Raw genomic sequence first — 22,833 nt, 5'->3', positions numbered from 1 at the left:
AATTGCTGAAAATTGCGATTTTTTTGAAGAAAAAAATTTTTTTCGAAATCTTTCAAGATTCTCATGTATTTCGATCCGCTGAATACGAATCTCGAGCATATTTAGCCCATACATACTTAAAAACGTACGTAAACAGCAAAAAATTTCGAAAAATTGGAGTTTTTATGATGAAAGAAATAGAAATTATTCATGATTTTTATTTATTTTGATCGACTGAATCTCAATCTCGAGCGTAGCAATTGGACGTAATAGTCCTGGAATGGAAATCTAAATTTAAGGTCCATTGAGAATTCCTTTTTCTAATTTACCATCACTTGTAGCAGGAAACTTTTCGCCTGAGTATTGAAAACATTTGCCATCTTTTTCCAAAGATTTAACAAAGTGCTTCATAAGGCCAAGCTTAATAAGTAGTGGCGGTAACAAATATTTACAAGGATTAGTCAATGGTGCTAATCGTATCACATTCTGAGAAATAGGATCCAAATTCGCAATTTTCAGATCATCACAATCTTTCCATTTATGTGAATGCTTGTGCCTGTAACCAGGGCACCTCCACGTGGTGACGGCGGGCAACATAACCGTCTGGCAGAGTCCCTGGGTTAAGGGCATGTATGCCGTCATGGCAGGCACAAGTGATAAGTGTTTTACGATGCAGGGAATCGGAATCCCAGTATCGGCGTCTGGTCAGAGTGAGAAAGCAGGCTCGCAGGCGTCGTCATCAAGCGACTGCAACTCTTCATTAGTGGATGACTTGGCTTCTGAAGAGTTTAGTATTACAAGAAATGTTTCTCACTTATGTAATAAAAGTCCTGATTTGTTTTGTTACATATGTGGAGAATTTGAAGTAGTGAAGAACCGTAGATCTTTTTCGAACAAAATGAAAAAGGTATATGAAGATTGCTTCGGTATCCAAATTACCAACTGGAAAGCAACTTGGGTACCACATAGCGTTTGCAGTCGGTGTCACACGATGCTCATTCGTTGGGAGCAGACGAGAAATCAAAAATGCGTTAAATTTTCATCACCTACGATTTGGTCTGCACCAACACATCAAAAGAACTGCTACTTTTGTATGACTGACATTACTGGTTTTACGTTGTTAACCAAACATAAGATTCAATATGCCAACGTAACATCAATCGTAAAACCAGAAATAATTTCGATTGTAAAAGAAGCTGCACCTCCTGAAACTCCTGAACCGATGAATGAGGATGAAGCGATGCAAGTTGACGATGACTTCGAAGAAATCAATTCTGAGGACGAAGAATACTTGCCTGATGGTGTTGATGAAAGTAAAACCCCTGAAACCTTCAACCAACTCGAATTAAATGACCTTGTGCGAGATTTAGGACTATCGAAAGTAGAAGCTGAACATTTAGCGTCTGCGTTAAAAAAAAAAAATTTATTAGCTAAAGGAACGTCAGCATATGTTTATCGCGATAGGGAAAAAGAGTTCCGAAAATTTTTTGAAAATGATAGCGAAAATTCATTAGTGTACTGCTCAGATGTGAAAAGTTTAATAGATGAATTGAAACCAAACACATACAAAGACGATGAATGGAGGCTTTTTATTGATTCTTCTAAGAGAAGTCTTAAAGCTGTGCTACTTCATAATGGAAACACATATGCACCGATTCCAATAGCACATTCGACCAAACTGAAAGAGACTTATGACAACTTACAGATTGTATTAGATAAAATAAAGTACTCGGAACATCAATGGAAAATTTGTGGTGATCTAAAAATTGCAACACTACTGTTAGGTCAACAATCAGGATTTACAAAATATCCCTGCTTTTTATGTTTGTGGGATAGTCGAGACCGAAACAATCACTACATCAAAAAAGAGTGGCCAACGAGAGTGAATTTGAATCCTGGTTCTCACAATGTTATACGAGCACCATTAATTGATCCTTCTAAATATTTGTTACCACCACTACACATTAAGCTTGGCCTTATGAAGCAGTTCGTCAAAGCTTTGGAAAAAGATGGCAAATGTTTCCAATACTTGGGCGAAAAGTTTCCTGCTATAAGTGATGCCAAATTGAAAGAAGGAATTTTCGATGGGCCTCAAATTCGGAAATTGTTTCAGGATGATAATTTCGTTTATGAAATGAACGACATTGAAAGAGCAGCATGGATCAGTTTCAAAAATGTATCACAAAATTTTTTTGGTAATAAGAAGAGTGAAGATTTCGAAAATTTAGTTGAAGAGTTGTTAGACAATTACGATACTTTGGGTTGCTTGATGAATCTCAAATTGCACTTTTCACATTCTCACCTCATACACTTTCCTGAAAATCTTGGTGAGTACAGTGAAGAGCAAGGGGAAAGATTCCACCAAGACATCAGTGTAATGGAAAGTCGTTATCAAGGGAAGTGGGATGTTAATATGATGGCAGATTATTGTTGGACGCTGAAAAGAGATCTACCCGATGGAGTGAGAAAGCGAAAAAGGAACCCTTTACGTAGGTCCTTTGAAGACAAAAGGATTCGATATAAGCGAAGAAGGGATTGAAATCATGAAGACAAAAGTTTTAGAATAGATTTTTTGAAAAAAATAACTTAATCAAGTACAATCAATTTTTTGAATTATTTCAAGTGCAATTTTATACTCTACAGATCAAAAAAACACGTAAAATACATTTTGCTTGTATTTAAAATTTGATTTTCATCATAAAAACTCCAATTTTTCGAAATTTTTGGGCATTTTTTGCTGTTTACGTACGTTTTTAAGTATGTATGGGCTAAATATGCTCGAGATTCGTATTCAGCGGATCGAAATACATGAAAATCTTGAAAGATTTCGAAAAAATTTTTTTTCTTCAAAAAAATCGCAATTTTCAGCAATTTTTGAGGGTTTTTTGGAATTTACTTATATATTAATGGGCTTATGGTCCAAGTTAACTTTAGATTCATATGCAACGGATCGAAACACATAAAAATCATGCTTGGTTTAGGTCCTTAAAATTTTTTCTGTCACCAAAATTGCCGATTTTCGTCATTTTTTTCGGTTTTTTAAAGTTTTCTCGAAATTTTGGAGGTGTATTGGCCAAACTGACCTCAGATTCGGATTCAGCGGGTCAAAATACATAGAAATAGATGGGTCCAGTCAAAAGAACAGAACACTTTTTTTTTTTTGTGTGCCGGTGCAATTGGTATCTGCAGACTGCTCATGATTGCGAGTTGACCAATAGTTGAATTAGTTTGAAGTCCTCTATCTCTTTGTTATGCGCGTAAAGCAGCAATGTGTTGTGCGAAAAGCAACAACTAATCTGATTACGTAAAGCAGCAGATTATGGCGCTTAGAGCAGCCTGATTTCGAAATCGTGAGATTTCTGGAGATAGATGACGTTCTGTCCTACCTAACCTATCTATCCTAACTCACCTAATTGCCTATATATCCACTGGACCTAGCCTAGCTATTCCCTCACTAATGCAGATGCACTTTTCACAATATAAAGCTTGTGGATTATTCTTTTACGACTCCGTCTTCGAAAGTTATTGAGATTTCACAAAGATCAACGTAACCTAAAAGTGCACGCTGCAACCTCAGCTACGAATTTAGATCTATCAGCGAGTGGACTATGATATATTGAATTACGATAGAGCGGATCTAATTCCTAGCTGGACCAGCAATCGACCTCTTGTCATTGGACGGTCTTATTCGGGGTTTTTAGGTGGCGCTAGGGTGTATCGGTTATGGCATTTGCTTAAGAGCAGGTCGAGCTCGACTTGACGAAGACCGTCTTATTTGACCACGGTCTTAAACCGGACTATGAATACCGCCCTAAGGACCGAACTATGAATACCGCCCGTGGGCCGTGCGGCCAATTCCTCCTACGGTGTCTTCAGAGGTGAGTCAACGGGGGAGTTGCAATAAGTGAAGTCTCAGCATAACATTGTAGGACAGGCAGACTTTCGAATACAGTAATTCGTTTTCGCTTGATAAAGATAATGTCATGAAACTGATGATGGTGATGTACAGACCCTGATGAGCTTTGCTTCGTCTTTTTTTTTTTCTTCCTCCGTTTTTTAGGACTATTCCTTAGCTGTAATTGTTGTCGGTCATTACAGAACTTAGAAGAACTTAGATCAACTGTCGCTAGACTTCGCGTTTGCTTTACACTGACAAAATAAGCATCAGGTAATATGATAATGTACTTGGCACGAGACTCTACCGAGTCTCTTGATCAATTCGAACTGTGTAGCTTACTATGGCCCAGTAGGTTTTATTCTTTCGCTAGATTCGCGGCGGCCTGAAAGTGGTTGTCCTCAAAGAATTTTGAAGCAGCTATCTGTTGCTGATCATTAATCGTGTATAGATAGGCTTTAAATGCTCCCTAATCAGTGATGATTGATGGGTATGTAAGGCAAGTATTTTTGTAATGCTTGTATGCATTCACGTTTTTATCAATATTGAATTGCCGGCTCTTGTTTGTATCGAGTTGAGTTCGGTATGGAAATATGCTACAGAGGGTGAAAGCTGGTTATAAGCTGTTGAAGTGCGACACCAGAACTGAAACTAACATTGATGGTGTCTTTTGTTTCGAATACCCATTTATTACCATTCACTGCGACGTCGAATAGATCAGTCATTCTAATGCTTATCATGTACAGCAATTACTTTGGGACGCAGTACTCCGCTCACATGACACGCTTATATCGTGCGTTTCACGTGAAAGTGGCCGCGATCAGAGCATGCGTCGAAATATCCGAATTTCTCAGTCTCCGGGCGAGCCCGAGCCTTGTTATTGCTAGAGTCAGCGTAGCCACCGGCGTAGGCATAGTGTTGTGAGATGTCACCTATAAGGGCTGATCTACTGCCAAATCTGCTGCCGAATCAGCCCTCGCGGGTGACATCCCACAACAAGACGCCTACGCCGGTGACTACGGTATCTCCGGCGAGGCTCGTGCTCGCTCGTGGACTGCGAAATTCGAATATTTTGACGCAAGCGTAGATCGCGGCCACTTTCACGAGACGCGCACGGTGATCGTCGACATTGGCTAGTGGTGGATGTTGTTTTTTATTGTCGTTAACATGAATTACGTAAACAAACGCTTCCGCACGAATTTCACACTTTTCTTTCGATACCCTTCGTCACAAGGTTAACCGATGCGCCGGTTGTTGCCTGAGGCATCGGCATGCATGCTCATTTGTTCAAGTGCGTCGACATCTGTGTAAAATGCTCGCGAGTCGATAAAATAGGTTCCCTAGGTGACTACAAGACAGCGTCTAGCCATCGTTGATGTATCGTTAATTCAATGGATCTTCAACCATTTCGTTCAGCAACAGCTTTGATCAGCGCATACGTTTGCGGCAGAGCTGGTGTTGTTGGAAGGGCTAGGGAAAAGACCGTCTTTTTCCGGGTGGCGTGAGGTAGACTCTGTATTTTACGGCGGCCCTTTGTTTAAGGGTACAGGAACTTTTGATTTGCTGGTATCGGGACGGGAACCGATTTTTCCATCGTTTTCGGTATGCTAGGAAGAGAGAGGATGGTGTTAGGCATTACGGATTCGTACGGCGAGTTTAGAGAGTGATAATGAATATCTTACTTGAATTACGAGAAATCGTTGGTCCGATGGCCTGGACTCGATTTCGCTAGATTTATCCGAAATAGATCTACGTTTAGAAGGTTCGTTCGCCTTTTGATTGTCTACCGTTCTCGTTGCCGGGTAGAATCGCGCTGAGAAAGGTGTTTTTCGTGGGTGATGTGCCAGGAGAGAAATTGGTTTCCTTCAGGTGAGGTGAAAGTGAGCTCCGGATTTTTCAGCATCAATTCGCTCGGAATTGGTCTTTGGAAAAAGGCTCTTGGTTTGTTGCAATGGATCAGGTTCTGACGAATCGTTCTACATCTGTACGCTATTGGGAAAAAGGAAGGTGTTGGTTATGATATGAACTATAAGGAAAAGTGTTAATAATACGACTGACTCGTGAACACTTGTTGGATTCTTTGACATTGATGTGCTGATAGGAAATGGTCACATTGTATTTGTGATGAATCGATGCAGTAAGTACTAATGAAAGACAAAGGTCGTAGTTGGCTTACCGACAACTCCCTAGTGCATGGTCGGGATTTTACCTTGCGGCGGACCTTGTTGGATGTAGACTTTCTTTGTTTTGCATAGTCTTTCGCCGTTCCGAGTTCTTGGATCTTTGTTGAGCGGGTGGGATTAAAGAGGAGCTTTGCGTTCGTTACGTTTTTGGAGAGGTACCTTCTTTCACGGATTTGCATAGGTAGTGTCGATGAATTTGTGGGTGTCGGTACACCTATGGAAGTAGGATCCTTTGGTATGCTTGGGGTTGGAAGGAAGGTGTTAATCGTGTTGATACAGTACAGCAGGTACGTCATAGAAGCATCAATTATGGTTGACTTACGATGAACTCCGGGGGAGATAGGTTGGGTTTTGCAGACTGCGATGTGTAACGACGAGAAGCATCGGCGGAAGGCTTCCGTGTTGGCGAGTCTTTCTGCCTCTGATTCTGTTACAGCTTTCAGAACCGAGTAGGATTGGGAAGGAACACTCAAGTTTGTGGCGTGCCAGGAGGGAAAGCGTCCTTTTGTAATATCCAGGCGGTGGTGTTGGATCATTCGACGTTGGTTTTTGCCCGTGGGATTAGGAACCCTCGATTTGTAACACCGGAATGTGAGCTGCTGTATTTTTCGATATCGATGTGCTTGGGAATTGGGGGAAGATGTTAGTTGTTCTGATTCGATACAGTGGGTACGTTAGGAATGCAAAGTTTGTGATCGTCTCGCACCCGTGCTGTTTTTCACTCACGTGATTGCTTTGCGGATACGACGACCTTGAACGCCCTGCTTCTTGAATTCAATACGTCTGCGTTGCGATGCATTGGAAACTTTATTACGCGTTCACTGCCGGTGACGATTACCGTTTACTTACGAGCTGTCGCCTCGTAACCTTACAAGTAGTCGACCGTCTGACGAGTGAACTCCCGACGTTTTAATTATCGATAAGGTGGATAAACGTGCTGCGCTAATTTAGGTTCATTTGCGAAACTGAAAGGTCTGTCACGGGGCCATGTGCCGTACAACCATACGTCCAACGTTCCAGCGATCACGAATCTATCACTGTCACGTTACGGCCGCCATGATAGCCTTGCCAACAGACGACGGACATCTGACCTCCGCTAGTTCTGTATATTCCTCACGCACCCAGCGCGGTGATCGGTATCCAATCAAAACGCTGTCTTTCTGGGGGTTAACGAATAGGATTCGCTGTGTGATTGCAAACTCGGTCCGCTGACACTACCTGCCGGACGGCAGAAAGTAGAACCTTTCTCAGCCGCGACAGTCACTACTTTACAGTTTCCCTTATAGATCACATTTATGTGAAATGGTTTCTTATTCGCAGAGATGTACGTGGATGTACGATGATGACGACGTTGGTGAATCTGATGAAATGAGTCTGCCGGTGATCGAAGATTATCAGATCTCAACTCTCCAACCACCAATTCCGTTGAATTCAGGCTCAAATGAAAGTTTCACTCCGAATTATATCGCGAAAGTGTATCCAAATTTGCCAGAAAGCTAATAATTTAGGAGATACCTAATAAAACAGTCGGCCCTACAGCGCTTTTCCTATCTCCTAGCGGTATAGATACTCGGTAGTCCGCCCGTTCTTTTGAATGTACTTGGCGCGAGACTCTACCGAGTCTCTTGATAATCATCTAACCTTGCAATTCTAGCTGGCTTGACATCTTCGGGCCAAATAAGATTCTCAAAAATAGGAAATTTCGTCTTCGTGGTAATGGTATGTTGTGTTATAATAACAGGTTATGATTTCGACGTTGCCGCCACTTAGCCTACGATGTTACCAACGTCTATTCGAAAAAATACCAACACGTTGGTAGCAATGAGTCAGACACAGCGTCGAATTTCACTAGAAACCTAGAAACACTGCCCTGAGCTCTGTTTGATTCCGCGCTGTGTCGTTGTTGAAAAGCACCGTGTTGAACACAGTGTTGATCTGGGTCGACTGGTGTTCGGAGTTGGAAAGCACTCTATGTCTCACAGCTTCCGGAGGCGAACGAAGAGAAGGCGCCGCTACCCGTTGGTCTTGAATGCTGACATTCAATCTCCAGTATATAATACGCGCCTGATCGCCTACACGGAAACGCGCCGTTGCGAGTTCACTCGCCCGACTCGCCCTTTTATATTTTACCGGGATTATTTCTTATACGGGAAAGATCGGTGGAGCGTCGCTACCTATCGGAACCTAACCTAACCTACCTTCATGGAACTGGCCATGTACGTTAGAGCCGTCAAGTGTAGATATGGGTATAGAGGTGCAGCTAGGGCGAGAGGCTTGACCAACCTGAAACGGCAGGGGAAAAACGGTTTCGTATCCAGCCACCAAGGCGCGCTACTAGGTATTTCGGAGGCTTGGATACGCGGATACCACACGCGCGAGTAGCTTTGGTAGTGTGGGTGAGCTCGATCTGTGTGGGACTGTATGAGTAATGTAGATGGCCGAAAAATGAGATCTTTGCACGCGCTGCTATGTCTACTTTGCAAATCCAATTACGTGAAAATTCTTGCTACTGCAAATTGAAATACATGCAAGAGCTCATTTGATTTTTCATGACATCTAGAGAAACGAGCAAAAAAAGACACATAAGGGGTCTACCCTCTTTAGACGAGCAAAGATAAGGCTATTTTCACGAATTTTTTTGACCGGTATACGTCATGAATATGGTCATAAAAAGTGTTAGGCCTAAAAAATACACTATTTGATTACACAAGAAAATTTTTTTTATATTTATTTTAATCAGTTTTTATACATAAAAATGAGGGAGAAGACTGGTCCAAAAAAAAAGATGAGTGTGCGCTGTTGATGAAATATCTGGAATGGATGATCTGAAAAAAAAAAAAAAATAGTTTTAGATTTAGAAAGTAAATGGCTATAGCGCATATCATACGATTTTTTTTTTTTCAAAAATGACAATATGGCAGCCATTTTTCGAAAAAGTACGAAAAATCACGATTTTTCCGTCGGTCTTTGCCAAAAATAAATAGTTAAACTCAAAATTTCAAAAATCGTATGATATGCGCGATAGCTATAGTCATCAAGAACATGTGGTTAAATTTTGGTAAGGTTCGGTTGAATAGTTTCGGAGATTTCATCAACAAGCCGTCCAAAAACGTCATTCCGAGAAAAACGCGTTTAAAGTTTTCTGTAACGAAAAATCGTGAAAAAATTTTCCTTACGTCTAATCAGCGATGCCTGCACCATACATTATGCCTTCATGTTCTTCATAGTGCACATTTTCATCCAAAATAGCCTGCCTTCGTTTCGTTCTGGCTTCCTTAGAAGCATCGGTGCTGCGGCGGTTTGCAACTCGTATGCGCGTTCTGTCACAGTCAGCAGCAAACTGTGCGGCGATCGGGCCGATTTTGACGCCCATTACTTCCAAGATTTTTAATACTGGATGAAATCCCTCGTTAAAAATACAAGCAGCTGTTTAACAAGCTATTTCAACAATTTTTTTTCCGCAAAAGATGTGTTTGGGAGCCATTGACCAGACACAGTTGTTGAAAGATTCGTTATTATTCTGCGTGTTGCCACCGAGGCATCTTTCAAGCAGTTCTTGTTTTGTCAAATCGTCGTAGATCGGTTTTAAAACTTCTTGAACATCTTGAGCAAGGGCAGGTGGATGTTTGAATTCATGAACGGAGTTATTTTTTACAGCTATCTTGTATTTACACCAGGATTCAGAACAGTATAAATGCTGTGGATTGCTGTCAGTTGAAATCTTATGATAAAATCCTGCCCAGATCTCTTTGCGCATTTCTTCCACGGAATCGGGATTTCTTTGAATCGCTTAACCATAGTTTCTTGATAGTTCTTTCATCAATACCATAACGCACAGAAAATTTTTCTAAAGATTGCAAAAACATTTCACATACACCGTCAACTTCCATTTTTCTAGCACTACCAGAGTGATTAGCACTACAGTCTCTTTTATGCGTTTCGTACCACGCTGCATATTCAATCGTTTTCTCAGTTCCTTTCTTTTTCTCGCATGCTTTGCAGTAACTTGATCTGATAGCGACGTTCGCGATTTTTTTACTGCGTTTATATATCAAAGAAATTATGCCAATAAGAGAAGAAAATCCTCTTTTTTGCCAGGAACCGTCTCCCGAAACGGTTAAAATATCTTCTGGTTCTCCGTGCTGAGCATTCAAGAGTTTCTCTTCTCTAACAGCCTTTAGCATCACTACATCATACACACTTTTCACCGCGATAGAGATCGAATCGATAATTTTATAATAAATAGAGGAGCTTATCCCAGTTCCAAGTTCCATAAGACCACAAAACTTATTAATACCACTCAATCCAACACCAATCAAACGCATAATATACACTAGACGACGATTAATTTCGTATCCAGTAGAAATCATGTGACACGAATTAATGTACCTTTCGCCACACTCACATGTAACACAAACTTTCAAACCGAGTCCTCGCTGTCCATACTTTGTAAAAGAAATATCTTTATCACAAGTTTTACACTTTAAATACTCTTGCAACGTAGAGAAAACCAGGAAAAACTGTATAATACTGTATCCCGACGTTTGATCCACGTGTACGTCGAAACTGGTATCTTCCGATTGTTGTAACTTCGACGCAGATGCACTAGCATAACTTGTATTTGCCTCGTGGTCATGTGGAAGCACTCCATGAAATTTCCGCTTTTTCGGCTTCGAACCTGGACGTCTCCACTTGGCAGTTTGATTTACACTTTTCTTGTCCATTTCGGTAATCACGAGCACAGATACTGACGGTTGAAAATTTCAAATACGACTAATATAGGGAGAAATTCTAATGGAACGGTATCCTTCGAGAATAACCTATCATGAATGAAAATTTTCAGTATGGATAGTATATTATAATATTGTACATTTGTCAGTATACCTGAAAAAGGTTGCAACTGCTAATGAATACAAAGGCAGGTAGGCCGTACCGCTCCGAGCGGTCCGCATATTAGCGTGCTCAGATAGCTACGTAAACGTCGTCCAAAAGTACAGTTAGACTGCTCGGATCTTTATAAATTTTCAGTATGATACTTTTAAATATGTATACTTCCAAAAAATACAAAAAAAAAAAATTCGATTTTTTCAAAATTCTAAAGAGGGTAGACCCCATAAACAATTACAAACGTTATAAACAATTAAAATTTCCAGAAAACAGAGGTACATCAATTTTTGGAGATTACTCAAAAACTATCAACGTTGAAGAAATTGTGGGGAAAAAAATCTCAAATAGGAGGAAGTTCGACACAAAAAATATTGATTCCGGGACCTTCATCTTTATCATCAATTTTTTTCATTCAATGTGGAAATTGAGGCCGCGCCCGGCGAGCGCTGTGCCGTAACGCTGCTTTGAAAGCGGTCGTTGCACATAATTGTCAATCAAGTAAATGTTTTTAGAATCTTCGTTGACATTCTAAGTCGGATGATCGACACACAAAAGCTCCTCAGATTTAGCTTCTTGGAGACCTTTTGATACTTGACTTAGTCTTCGGCAATGCAACCCTTTTAATACAGGATCAAATAAAGTGAAAAAGAGTAATCATAAAGTTGAATAATTGTGTTTATTATATAAATGTAATTCTGATTGCATGAAGAATTCATTAACCCCAATCTATCCATACACAAAACAAACATTACATAGGTCGTACAGTGAGTGACAAAAATAAGAGACCACCTCCATTTTTCAAATTCATACCGAAAATATAATGACGAAAAAAATGAAAATTCAGGTTTTTCTGACTGGGACTGACCGTTTGTGCCTTCATGTAAGCCTGCAAAAATTCACTTCGAAATATCTCTGTTTGAACCACTTGTTCTAATTTTTCATTCAAAATAATGCGATTCGGAGTGGGACAAAAAAAAGAGACCGCTATCAATATTAAAGAAATTACATGTTATTCTGTAGGTTGTATGTCTCTACTAATCTGGTGTTTTGTTTGGTATCGTCGTATGACCTCGTAGTATGTGCTTGTATAATTTTGTAGCCCATTCATAAATCGTTTTTCGACCAAATTACATGTGCGACGATGCCAGGCAAACAAACTTCGATTCAGTTGCGAAAATTAATCATAAAAAATATTCAAAATGGTTTGTCTCAAAGAAATGTTGCTGAAAAGTTTGAAATGAGCAAGACTCAAGTACAAAAACTGTGGACTGAGTTTTCTGAGACTGGTTCTGTTGCGGATAAAGAAGGAAGAGGAAGGAAACGAGCGACTACGTTTCGAGACGATTTCCGCATTGTACGAGAAATTAAGAAAAATCCGCGTACAACGATACGAGCTATTTAAGAAAATCTTCAACTAGGTGTTTCACACAAAACAATTCGCCGTAGACTCCGGGAAGCAGATTTGTACAGCCGATTTGCAGCAAAAAGGCCTTTTATTAACAAGCGTAATAAACTTAGGCGTTTGCAGTTTGCAAGGAAATTTGCAGAAATGCCGGTTGATTTCTGGAAGAAGGTGCTTTGGTCTGATGAGAGCAAATTTGAATTATTCAATCGCAAAAGAAGGGTCAGAGTGTGGAAAAAAGCCGGGGAACAGTTGGAAGAACGTCACTCACAGCAAACTGTAAAGCACGGAGGTGGCAGCATTATGGTTTGGGGTTGCTTTGCTTGGTCGGGAGTAGGAAGTTTGGTGCCCATCAACAATATATTGACTGCTGAAGGGTATATCGACATTCTCAGTGAGAATTTGGAAGCTTCGTTGGTCCAGGTCGGATTGGAAGAGAATTTTATCTTTCAACAGGATAATGACCCGAAGCACACAGCGAAGAAAACGCAACTGTTCATGAAATATAACAGAATATAAGTTCTTGATTGGCCTGCTCAATCACCCGACCTCAATCCCATAGAGAATCTATGGTCAATTCTAGATGAAAAAAACGATAAAACTCATGTATCGAACAAGGAAAATTATTTCGCGGCGTTAAGAAGAACTTGGGAGGGATTAGACGGCCAATACCTGCAGAACCTCGTCGAAAGTATGCCCAGGCGACTTCAAGCAGTTATAAAGGCTCGAGGTGGCCATACTAAATATTAAATACTTTCTTGAAAAAATGATTATCGCTTTATATTTCGAAATTGAAAAGCGGTCTCTTTTTTTTGTCCCACTCCAAATCGCATTATTTTGAATGAAAAATTGGAACAAGTGGTTCAAACAGAGATATTTTGAAGTGAATTTTTGCAGGCTTACATGAAGGCACAAACGGTCAGTCCCAGTCAAAAAAACCTGAATTTTCATTCTTTTCGTCATTAGATTTTCGGTATGAATTTGAAAAATGAAGGTGGTCTCTTATTTTTGTCACTCACTGTACATGCATAACTTTCAAATACTGCCAAAGGGAAATGATAATACCCCGCACACATGTTGTGCAGCGGAAGTATCGTCGTTATCAAAATTCGTGTGACTGATATCAGATGCAATGTGCTACCTGGCCGATATACTTAGGTACTATCTGCAATCTGTTCTTCACAAATATTCCAACGTAACCGACAATTATCACAGGATATTTCTATTGTTGCAATCGTTTTTCGATGTTGAAGAGAAGTTCCCTGCGGCTAATGCGTTTTGTGGTGTATGTACGCGTCAAGCATGCGTGAATGCGTGTGCGTGCGGAGCAATATCGTACGGCGTGTGTGTGCGCGTATGTGTGCTCCAGTGTCGCGCGTCTACCGGCTTGCTCCGAGTCTCACTAGCTCACTCTCAGTGTGACCGCTGCCTAGAATTGTACACAAGAATAAAGCCTTATATATATTCATGTGCCATCTGTTATTAAGTACCTACCCACGGCCTTATAAAATACCTAGCACGTTTCAATGATCTTGAATTTGGCGGTTGCAACATGTATGCCTTTGGATGACGACGGGCTACGAATTGTCACCCGCAGCGTCATTCTCGGCGGTTAAAATTGTTACACATGTAAACAGTAAGCCCGTGCGAATAATCCAGGATGTGGAAGGTGATAAAATAGTAGTGATTCGAAGTAAATAGTGCATGATGGTTATGAAATGTTGCTATAAGGGATGCGAGAATAGATATGGCCAGATATTTGGAATATTTTTTTTCAGATTCCCTGTGAAAAATAGCGATAGGTATTACCTAGTTGTTGTTGTTGATATGTCATTTTTTGGTTCACATTTGCGATACCGTATTCAGCTTCGAGAATTCATACGCGTCTACTTTTTTACCACTATCCGTCATGGATTATTAGTAATTAACAATAGTCAATTATCTGTATCTTCATGTATAATTTACAGACGTGCCTTGAAAGGATATTGCGGAGAATAATCAAGATTATCTAGATTTGCCGAAAGAAACGCTTGCGTGGAAACGGATATGTTCCGTGCATTTTCCGCAACACGCATTCGTAAATGCGGATCGGAAAAAATTACAGAAAAATGCGCTTCCGAAAATGTATGACGAAGTACTTAGTGAATTGGATCAGGAATTGGCTTCAGAATTGGCACTTGGAACCCTAGACATTTTAAATGGAGAGGACGAAATTGAGAACTCAATTATCGAGGTAAGATGTGATAAAATTAAACGTAGTGCATTGCAACGCATATCCAAGTGTGATACGAATATTGCACAACTATTCAGAACTCGCTTATTAAAATTTCCACAATTCATAATTTTCCATTTCTTTCTTTTCAATTTTGTATTTTGATCATTTCATGCCATAGTAGAATTGGTTAATTAATTTTTGCCTGTACTTGCCCAAATATTGGTAATGCTCGCTGCTGAGCCTGCAAAATATTGAAGATCAATTAAAATACTGGTATAGTTCAACATGTGACATGGTTCAAATAAAATTCACTCAGGGAAAGTCTGTGAAATTCTTATTTTCTTTAATACATACCGAGTAGGTATAGTTTATCCGGTGTTGTGACAATTCATGTATGTATTCAAATCATTTTATAACGCATGCATGAAAAAGTTGCTTGTTTGGGGCTCCGCGGAGCGTATAATCTGGCCCTTTTCTGACATTTGCGGCTGGCCATGCGCACTGGGTTCTGCGCACGTTCAGCGTGCTCAACGAGATTCTTGTCGCGCACGGCGTGCAAACAAGAGTCATTTATCCTTCATGACACGCCACCTCCGTGCATATTGCTTAGCATACTGAATCAACTCAATGTTTTTGGTACGAAGCGTACATTTCGTTCGACGCGCTAACCGAGGCTTCATGTGGGTCAGCCATTTTGATTATTTACATCGGCAACAGTCCATGCGTGTACCTCGTGCCGTTAACATCGTGTCTCAAAAGAAAATCATAATATACAAAAAATGAACTCGGACGACGATCATGGGAATCATAATACTCCGCCTGACATTTGCGAAGCAAGTACAGAGGTGGCAGGAAAATTATTGCCAGTCAAATCAATAAAAACTTACAAAAAAAGTTACAAGTTTATGGCGTGGAAAGAAGTTAAAAACTCCGAATCTTTCTCGCAGCGCGTTCTGCTCGTATATTTCAACGAGTTGTCGAAATCATGGAAGTCGACAACTCTGTGGAGTGAGTATTCCAAGCTTAGGACGATGATCCAACACAATCATCAAATTGATATCAATTATCCGGATTTGAAACGTTTTTTGGAGAACTTGAGTAAAAATACTGACAACGACACTAAGAAAGCTAACACGTTTTCATCGAACGATATCGAACGATTCTTAAATAATATTAGATTCTCCCCTATAAACACCTCACATTCCGCTCTCGTATCGAAATGTACTATTTCAGTCGTTGCCAACTTCAATTGCAGACAGTACAAACAGATCAAATACACGACCGACCTACGTGTGATTCACTGCCACCTGATCAGATCACATTCCTAAAAAAAATTGAACGTCACAACGGAAGAATATCGCGATGAAAGATTTAAAGCAGCTAGGCGCGAGCCGCGTAAGCTCACGCGGAAGATCAACGATCGAGAACAGCTGTCACACAATGTAGGAAAATATGTGACGGGTCTTTCTCAGATTTTCATGCAGATGCAACCGCGGGAGGGCAAGTTTACAGCCTGGAAAAAAAATGAAAAAGAATTAGCGTTGGCATTTTACTATCGATCGCCGAAAATGTACGAAGCACTGCTACGTATGGGTCTCAAACTCTCATCCGTTCGCTCAATTCGAAAGTGGGTAAATTTGCTCGTCATAAAACCTGGCATAGACACCGAAATGTTCAATAAATTTCGAACGATCGTCGGAACCATGTCACGCAACGAGCGTCAGTGCGTGCTGATGTTCGATGAAATGACCGTTAAGAAATGGGTGTCATATAATTCAAGGGATGTTTTTTTTTGAAGGATTCGAAGATCTTGGGGAGTTAGGCAGATTCAGCAGATGAGCTTTTCACGCATTGGTGTTCATGGTCCGCGGTTTGATTTATTCGTGGAAAATGCCAGTGGCATACTTTTTATCAGCCGGGCCAGTGGTAGTATCAGAGCTTTTGGTTCTTGTCAGATCAGTAATCAGCGCGTTACTTTCGATAAAACTCAATATTAGAGTACTAGCTTGTGACCAGAGCGGACCAAACCAGAAGGTCTTTCGGGATTTTGGTATGACGATTGATCGTCCTTACATCGTTATCGATGATCAGAAAATTTTTTGACTTTTCGACTGGCCTCACCTGATAAAAACTTTGCGGAACACTTTGCTACGACACGACATTCGCATCGGAGAGGGTGTCGTTTCGTGGCAGACTTTGAGAGATCTGTATCACCTAGACTCTTCAGGTTTAGCTCGCGCTGTTCCAAGACTCACGGAAAGACACATTAATCCTGGTCCATTCGACAAAATAACCGTCAATTTCGCGACGCAGTCGTTCAGCAACGGTGTTTCTGCAGCATTGTTTACGCTGTCGACTCTGAACACCTTTGTCAGTGCTGATGACCGTACGTTCGCTCTCGGCAGCTCTATCAAGCACGTGAACGATTCGTTTGATACGGTAAATAGTCGTACTTTCAGTGATCCAGATCCATTGCGTAGGGCACTGGGTTCACAAAATATTCAGGTAGAGATTGGAATGCGCAAAATCCTCGATTGGATTGGTACGTGGACCATGGCTGATGACACTGTTAAAGAACCGCCGAGATTCACAAATTTGAAATTCGGTCTAGTTTCGATTCTACAACTATGGGGTGACTTGGTCGAAAAAAATATCACTTACCTACTGACCGCGCGACTCAAGCAAGATCCGGTGAAGAATGTGTTCTCAATCATCCAGCAACGCGTTTCGTATTGGAGTAATCCAACGAGCACCCAATTCCGGCAGAATCTACAACATATTGTGAGCAATCGTCTGCTGATTCCACCTAAAACAGCGAACTGTGAGCCGGATAATGACACCATCATTGTCGATAATTTGACCGACGATAATGGTAATGCCGTAGGTACTTCTTCGGATACAGTAATTATTCCTTGCGAAAATGAAACGTCTACGTGCACGGCAGAGATATCACCTGAAAATATTATCGATTAAAATGTGCTCAGCGACGATAGTCATGAAAAAATGGTGGAGGAAATAACATCAGTCTCCAGCGCAACGTAAGAGGCTAATGCCATTTATCATTTCGCCGGCTATTCTGCACGACGGTGTATTAGAAAATTTAATTGCGACGAGTGCTCAAACGTACTGCTCTCGAATACGCGCCAGGCAACGCACCAACATCAAATGCTGACGTGTTAAAAGGCATACCCTACCTTCAGTGATGACGAGCCTTTAACCATAGGTAATCTCACTAACATTTCTGATACTTACCGAGAGATATGCACCATGCAATCAAATATTCATGTAATCGAGTACCCGTTCGTGCAAACGGAATATGGGGTTATAGAAAAGGTGCAGGGATTCATCGTTGAACGAATGAACCAGACACAGGCTTGTTGGTTCGACCATCCCTGTCAAGAGCATAGGCTTTTTGCTCTTCGTATACTTCTCGTATCCAGGTTAACACGTGGGTTGAAGTGGTTCCCGTTTGACGAGGAAGAACCGGCAAAGCGGACGGAGAATCTAGTCCGTCAAGGACCGAATTCTCGGAAAGAGAGCGCCGCTGTAAAGGAATTTAGATTTCAGTGAGCGATAATGCGATTCATTGTTGCGATATCAAATAATTCGAAAATTCACCCGATATCATAGCCTCTAGTCATCTTATCGCGCCTGAGGTGTTTTTTACCTTGTATGTATATATGTATATTATAGCCGATATCAGTCGGTATTTTGAGTTCATTATTTCCTAGATTTATATAGTCCTAGCATCTCGCAATGTGCAATATAATTATCAATAGACTCTGTGAGTTCTCGCGGCGAGTACATTCAGAAGAAAAAGAACGCGCAGACTACCGAGTATTTATACCGCTAGGAGATAGAAAAAGCACTGTAGGGCCGACTGTTTTATTAGGTATTCTCCTAAATCATTAGCTTTTTGGCGAATTTGGATACGCTTTCGCGAAATAATTTGAAGTGAAACTTTCATTTGAGCCTGAATTCAACGGAATTGGTGGTCGAAGAGTCGAGATCTGATAATCTTCGATTACAGGCAGACTCATTTTATCAGATTCACGAACGTCGTCATCATCGTACATCCACGTATATTTCTGCGAATGAGAAACCATTTCACATGAATGTAATACATGAGAGAAACCGCAAAGTAGTAACTGTCGCGAGTGAAAAAGGTTCTCCTTTCTGCCGTCTGGCAGGTAGTGTCAGCGCACCGAGTTTGCAAACACACAGCGAATCCTAATCATGAACCCCCAGAGAAAAGCGTTTTGATTGGATACCGATCACTGCACTGGCTGCGTGAGGGATATACAGAACTAATGGCAGTAGGATGTCCGTCGTCTGTTGACAAGACTATCATGGCGGCCGTAACGTAACAGTGATAGATTCGTGATCGCTGAAACGTAGGACGTATGGTTGTACGGCACATGGCCCCGTGTCAGACGTTTCAGTTTCGCAAATGAACCTAAATTAGCGCAGCTCGTTTATCCACCTGATTGATAATCAAAACGTCAGAGGGTCACTCGTTAGATGGTCGACTCTTTGTAAGGTTACGAGGTGACAGCTCGTAAGTGAACGATAATCGTCACCGGCAGCGAACGCATAATAAAGTTTCCAATGCATCGCAATGCAGACGTATAGAATTCAATAAGCAGAGCGTTCAAGGTCGTCGTATCCGCAAAGCAATCACGTGAGTGAAAAACAGCACGGGTGCGAGACGATCACAAACTTTGCATTTCTAACGTACCCACTGTATCGAATCAGAACAACTAACATCTTCCCCCAATTCCCAAGCACATCGATATCGAGAAATACAGCAGCTTACATTCCGGCGTCACAAATCGAGGGTTCCTAATCCCACAGGCAGAAACCAACGTCGAATGATCCGACACCACCACCCGGATATTACAAGAGGACACTTTCCCTCCTCGCACGCCACAAACTTGAGTGTTCCTTCCCAATCCTACTCGATTCTAGAAGCTGTAACAGAATCAGAGGCAGAAAGACTCGCCGACACAAAAGTCTTACGCCGATACTTCTCGTCGTTACACATCGCAGTCTGCAAAATCCAACCTATTTTGCCCGAAGTTCATCGTAAGTCAACCATATTTCATGATTTTATGACGTACCTGCTGTACTGTATCAACACGATGAACATCTTTCTTCCAACCCCAAGCATACCAAAGGATCCTACTTCCATAGGTGTACCGACACCCACAAATTCATCGGCACTACCTATGCAAATCCGTGAAAGGAGGTACCTCTACAGAAACGTAACAAAAGCAAAGCTCCTCTTTAATCCCACCCGCTCAACAAAGATCCAAGAACTCGGAACGGCGAAAGACTATGCAAAACAAAGAAAGTCTACATCCAACAAGGTCCGCCGCAAGGTAAAATCCCGACCATGCACTAGGGAGTTGTCGGTAAGCCAACTACGACCTTTGTCTTTCATTAGTACTTACTGCATCGATTCATCACAAATACAATGTGACCATTTCCTATCAGCACATCAATGTCAAAGAATCCAACAAGTGTTCACGAGTCAGTCGTATTATTAACACTTTTCCTTATAGTTCATATCATAACCAACACCTTCCTTTTTCCCAATAGCGTACAGATGTAGAACGATTCGTCAGAACCTGATCCATTGCAACAAACCAAGAGCCTTTTTCCAAAGACCAATTCCGAGCGAATTGATGCTGAAAAATCCGGAGCTCACTTTCACCTCACCTGAAGGAAACCAATTTCTCTCCTGGCACATCACCCACGAAAAACACCTTTCTCAGCGCGATTCTACCCGGCAACGAGAACGGTAGACAATCAAAAGGCGAACGAACCTTCTAAACGTAGATCTATTTCGGATAAATCTAGCGAAATCGAGTCCAGGCCATCGGACCAACGATTTCTCGTAATTCAAGTAAGATATTCATTATCACTCTCTAAACTCGCCGTACGAATCCATAATGCCTAACACCATCCTCTCTCTTCCTAGCATACCGAAAACGATGAAAAAATCTGTTTCCGTCCCGATACCAGCAAATCAAAAGTGCCTGTACCCTCAAACAAAGGGCCACCGTGAAATTCAGAGTCTACCTCACGCTATCTGGGAAAAGACGGTGTGCTTCCTGGCCCTTCACACAACACAAGCTCTGCCGCGAACGTATGCGCTGATAAAAGTTGTTGCTGAACGAAATGGTTGAAGATCCATTGAATTAACGATACATCAACAATGGCTAGACGCTGTCTTGAAATCACCTAGGGAACCTATTTCATCGACTCGCAAGCATTTTCCTCAGATGACGACGCACTGGAACAAATGAGCATGCATACCGATGCCTCACGCAACAACTGGTGCACCGATTAACGTTGTGACGAAGGGTATCGAAAGAAAAGCGTGAAATTCGTACGGGAGCTTTTGTTCACGTAATTCATGTTAGCGACAATAACAAACAACATCCACCACTAACCGATGTCGACGATCACCGTGCACGTCTCGTGAAAGTGGCCGCGATCTACGCTTGCTTCGAAATATTCGAATTTCCCAGTCCACGAGCGAGCACGAGCCTTAGTGGAGATACCGTACTCACTGGCGTACTGTCGGGCCGTAAAGGTTAGACCCCCGGGTTCGGAGGTTTATAACTACGCAGAAAGAAATGATAGAGCAGAAATTCAAAAAAGGTTCGAAAGCTTGGAGTATTCCGCGTCTGATTACTTATTTTCGAATATCAAGAAAAAACCACAACGACAGTTATGACCACCGAAAGGTCAAAAAACGTGGTTTTTTAGGAGTTGACCGAAGTAGGTTAACTTTGGAGCGTCGCCACTCGTTAGAAAACCGTTCGAAAAATTCGAAAAAATTTGGAGAGGTTTCTGGAAGATTTCTCAAAACGATTCCGTTAGAAAATTTCAGAAATTTTGGGAAACATGGCGCCCAAGTGCACCAAAGTACAAAGTGGTGATCTCGGGAACGGTTTGAGCTAAACGGATCTACGTGGGCTTGAAATTTGCAGAAAAATATACACTTTTCAATGCCTCGAATAAAAAATTGTTCGTTTTGCTTAAGTTTCGGTAATCGTCGTTGACGTTTTTGGATATCACGGGCGCTCAGCGGGCGATCCAGCCGCTCGACCGTGGCTGCATTCCCCCACCACCACTTCTCATAACAATGTCCCAGATTCTGCGGTGGGCGTGCAGCATTCATTCAATGTCTTGCGCTTGAATTGCAAACATCGAATTTTTCTGTGTCCGCCAAAATATAAATTGTATTACATATATATTCACTCTCCAAACGTTTGAAGTATATATCTCTTTACTTTCTCCTAATTTTTCTGTTCCTTATATTCTTCTTTATTTTTTTATTTACTACATTTATTTTATCATTTTTCTATTGTATTACTTCATTTTTTTCATTTTTCTATTTACTGCTTTCACTTCCTTGGTTTTTCTTTTCATTTCAGTTGTTCTTTATTCTTTTCTTTACTGAATTTTCTTTATCACTATTTTCTTTTCTTCAATTTTCCTTTTTTTTTGTTATCAATGATGTCATCTATAAAGATTGATGACTTGATGTATGACGTCAAAGATGCAGGTGGTGGCGGCGACTGTCTGTTCAAGTGCCTTGTATCAGCCTTGAACCAAAGGAGCCATTACAAAGTGCGCCAAGAGGTTGTAGAACACGTCGTACGACACTGGGCTAATTATAAATTCTGGGTACAATACGGTTTGAATATTGCCACAGTACATAAATACAGAACGTATATGGGGCGATCTGGGGTGCATGGCTCATTGGTCGAGTGTCGTGCAGCGTCTGAATGTTTTCACGTAAATATTGTGGTAATTCGGATGTTGGAAAATGGAGAATTTTACAGGGGTGAAAATCTAACAGAAGATGAAAATCTTCCTGTTATTTTTCTGCTTTTCACTGGCCAAAACAACGAGCGGCACAGGGACGGTCATCTTCAATTATTAGCTAGGATATCTGAAGATCGTGAAAATCGTAATACCGTTCCACATCCTACCTCTGTCGATTTTTTTGATACTACTTATCTGGATCAACTTGATGTACCTGAAACATCGACACCAAATACAATATGGTCGATGTTGATCCGGTGGCTCCTGCAATGCATGTGCCAACTTTCGTACGGCAACCTATAGTTGATGCACCAATCGACGATGCACCAAGAGCTTCAGATGATTTTAGCCAGCATGTAGCTACGATTAATTCTTTGAATAGTTCTGCTGCTGATTCGGTAGAACAGATGGTGTTATCTGAAGAGAGTTC

At 41.2% G+C, this 22,833-nt stretch overlaps 2 protein-coding genes and 1 long non-coding RNA gene across 3 annotated transcripts; 2 read left to right on the top strand and 1 right to left on the bottom strand.

The window, feature by feature from the left end:
- Positions 1–5,191: 5,191 nt before the first annotated feature.
- On the bottom strand, positions 5,192–6,718 carry LOC125501985. Its single transcript, XM_048659243.1, has 2 exons — positions 6,380–6,718; positions 5,192–6,297 (listed from the first exon to the last, which is right to left on the bottom strand). The coding sequence occupies exons 1-2, from the start codon at positions 6,439–6,441 to the stop codon at positions 5,916–5,918; spliced, it is 444 nt and encodes a 147-aa protein (XP_048515200.1). The 5' UTR covers positions 6,442–6,718; the 3' UTR covers positions 5,192–5,915.
- Positions 6,719–15,079: 8,361 nt separating this feature from the next.
- Positions 15,080–15,889, top strand: LOC125502141. The gene has a single exon (XM_048659905.1). The coding sequence runs from the start codon at positions 15,341–15,343 to the stop codon at positions 15,887–15,889; it is 549 nt and encodes a 182-aa protein (XP_048515862.1). The 5' UTR covers positions 15,080–15,340.
- Positions 15,890–18,558: 2,669 nt separating this feature from the next.
- On the top strand, positions 18,559–21,902 carry LOC110117310. Its single transcript, XR_007280003.1, has 3 exons — positions 18,559–19,646; positions 19,729–20,469; positions 20,545–21,902. It is a non-coding gene; the product is annotated as an uncharacterized LOC110117310 (long non-coding RNA).
- Positions 21,903–22,833: the final 931 nt, after the last annotated feature.

This window comes from Athalia rosae, chromosome 8 (assembly GCF_917208135.1).
Source record: "Athalia rosae chromosome 8, iyAthRosa1.1, whole genome shotgun sequence".
In the NCBI taxonomy this organism is placed as follows: domain Eukaryota; kingdom Metazoa; phylum Arthropoda; class Insecta; order Hymenoptera; family Athaliidae; genus Athalia; species Athalia rosae.
This window is presented reverse-complemented; position numbering and strand designations above follow the sequence as displayed.

Bases quoted from the DNA above. Each gene is read 5' to 3' on its own strand.
- LOC125502141 (XM_048659905.1), top strand. From the start codon at position 15,341: ATGAACTCGGACGACGATCATGGGAATCATAATACTCCGCCTGACATT.
- LOC125501985 (XM_048659243.1), bottom strand. From the start codon at position 6,441: ATGCTTCTCGTCGTTACACATCGCAGTCTGCAAAACCCAACCTATCTC. The intron at 6,298-6,379 runs GTAAGTCAACCA...TCCAACCCCAAG, and splicing joins TATCTCCCCCGGAGTTCATC to CATACCAAAGGATCCTACTT.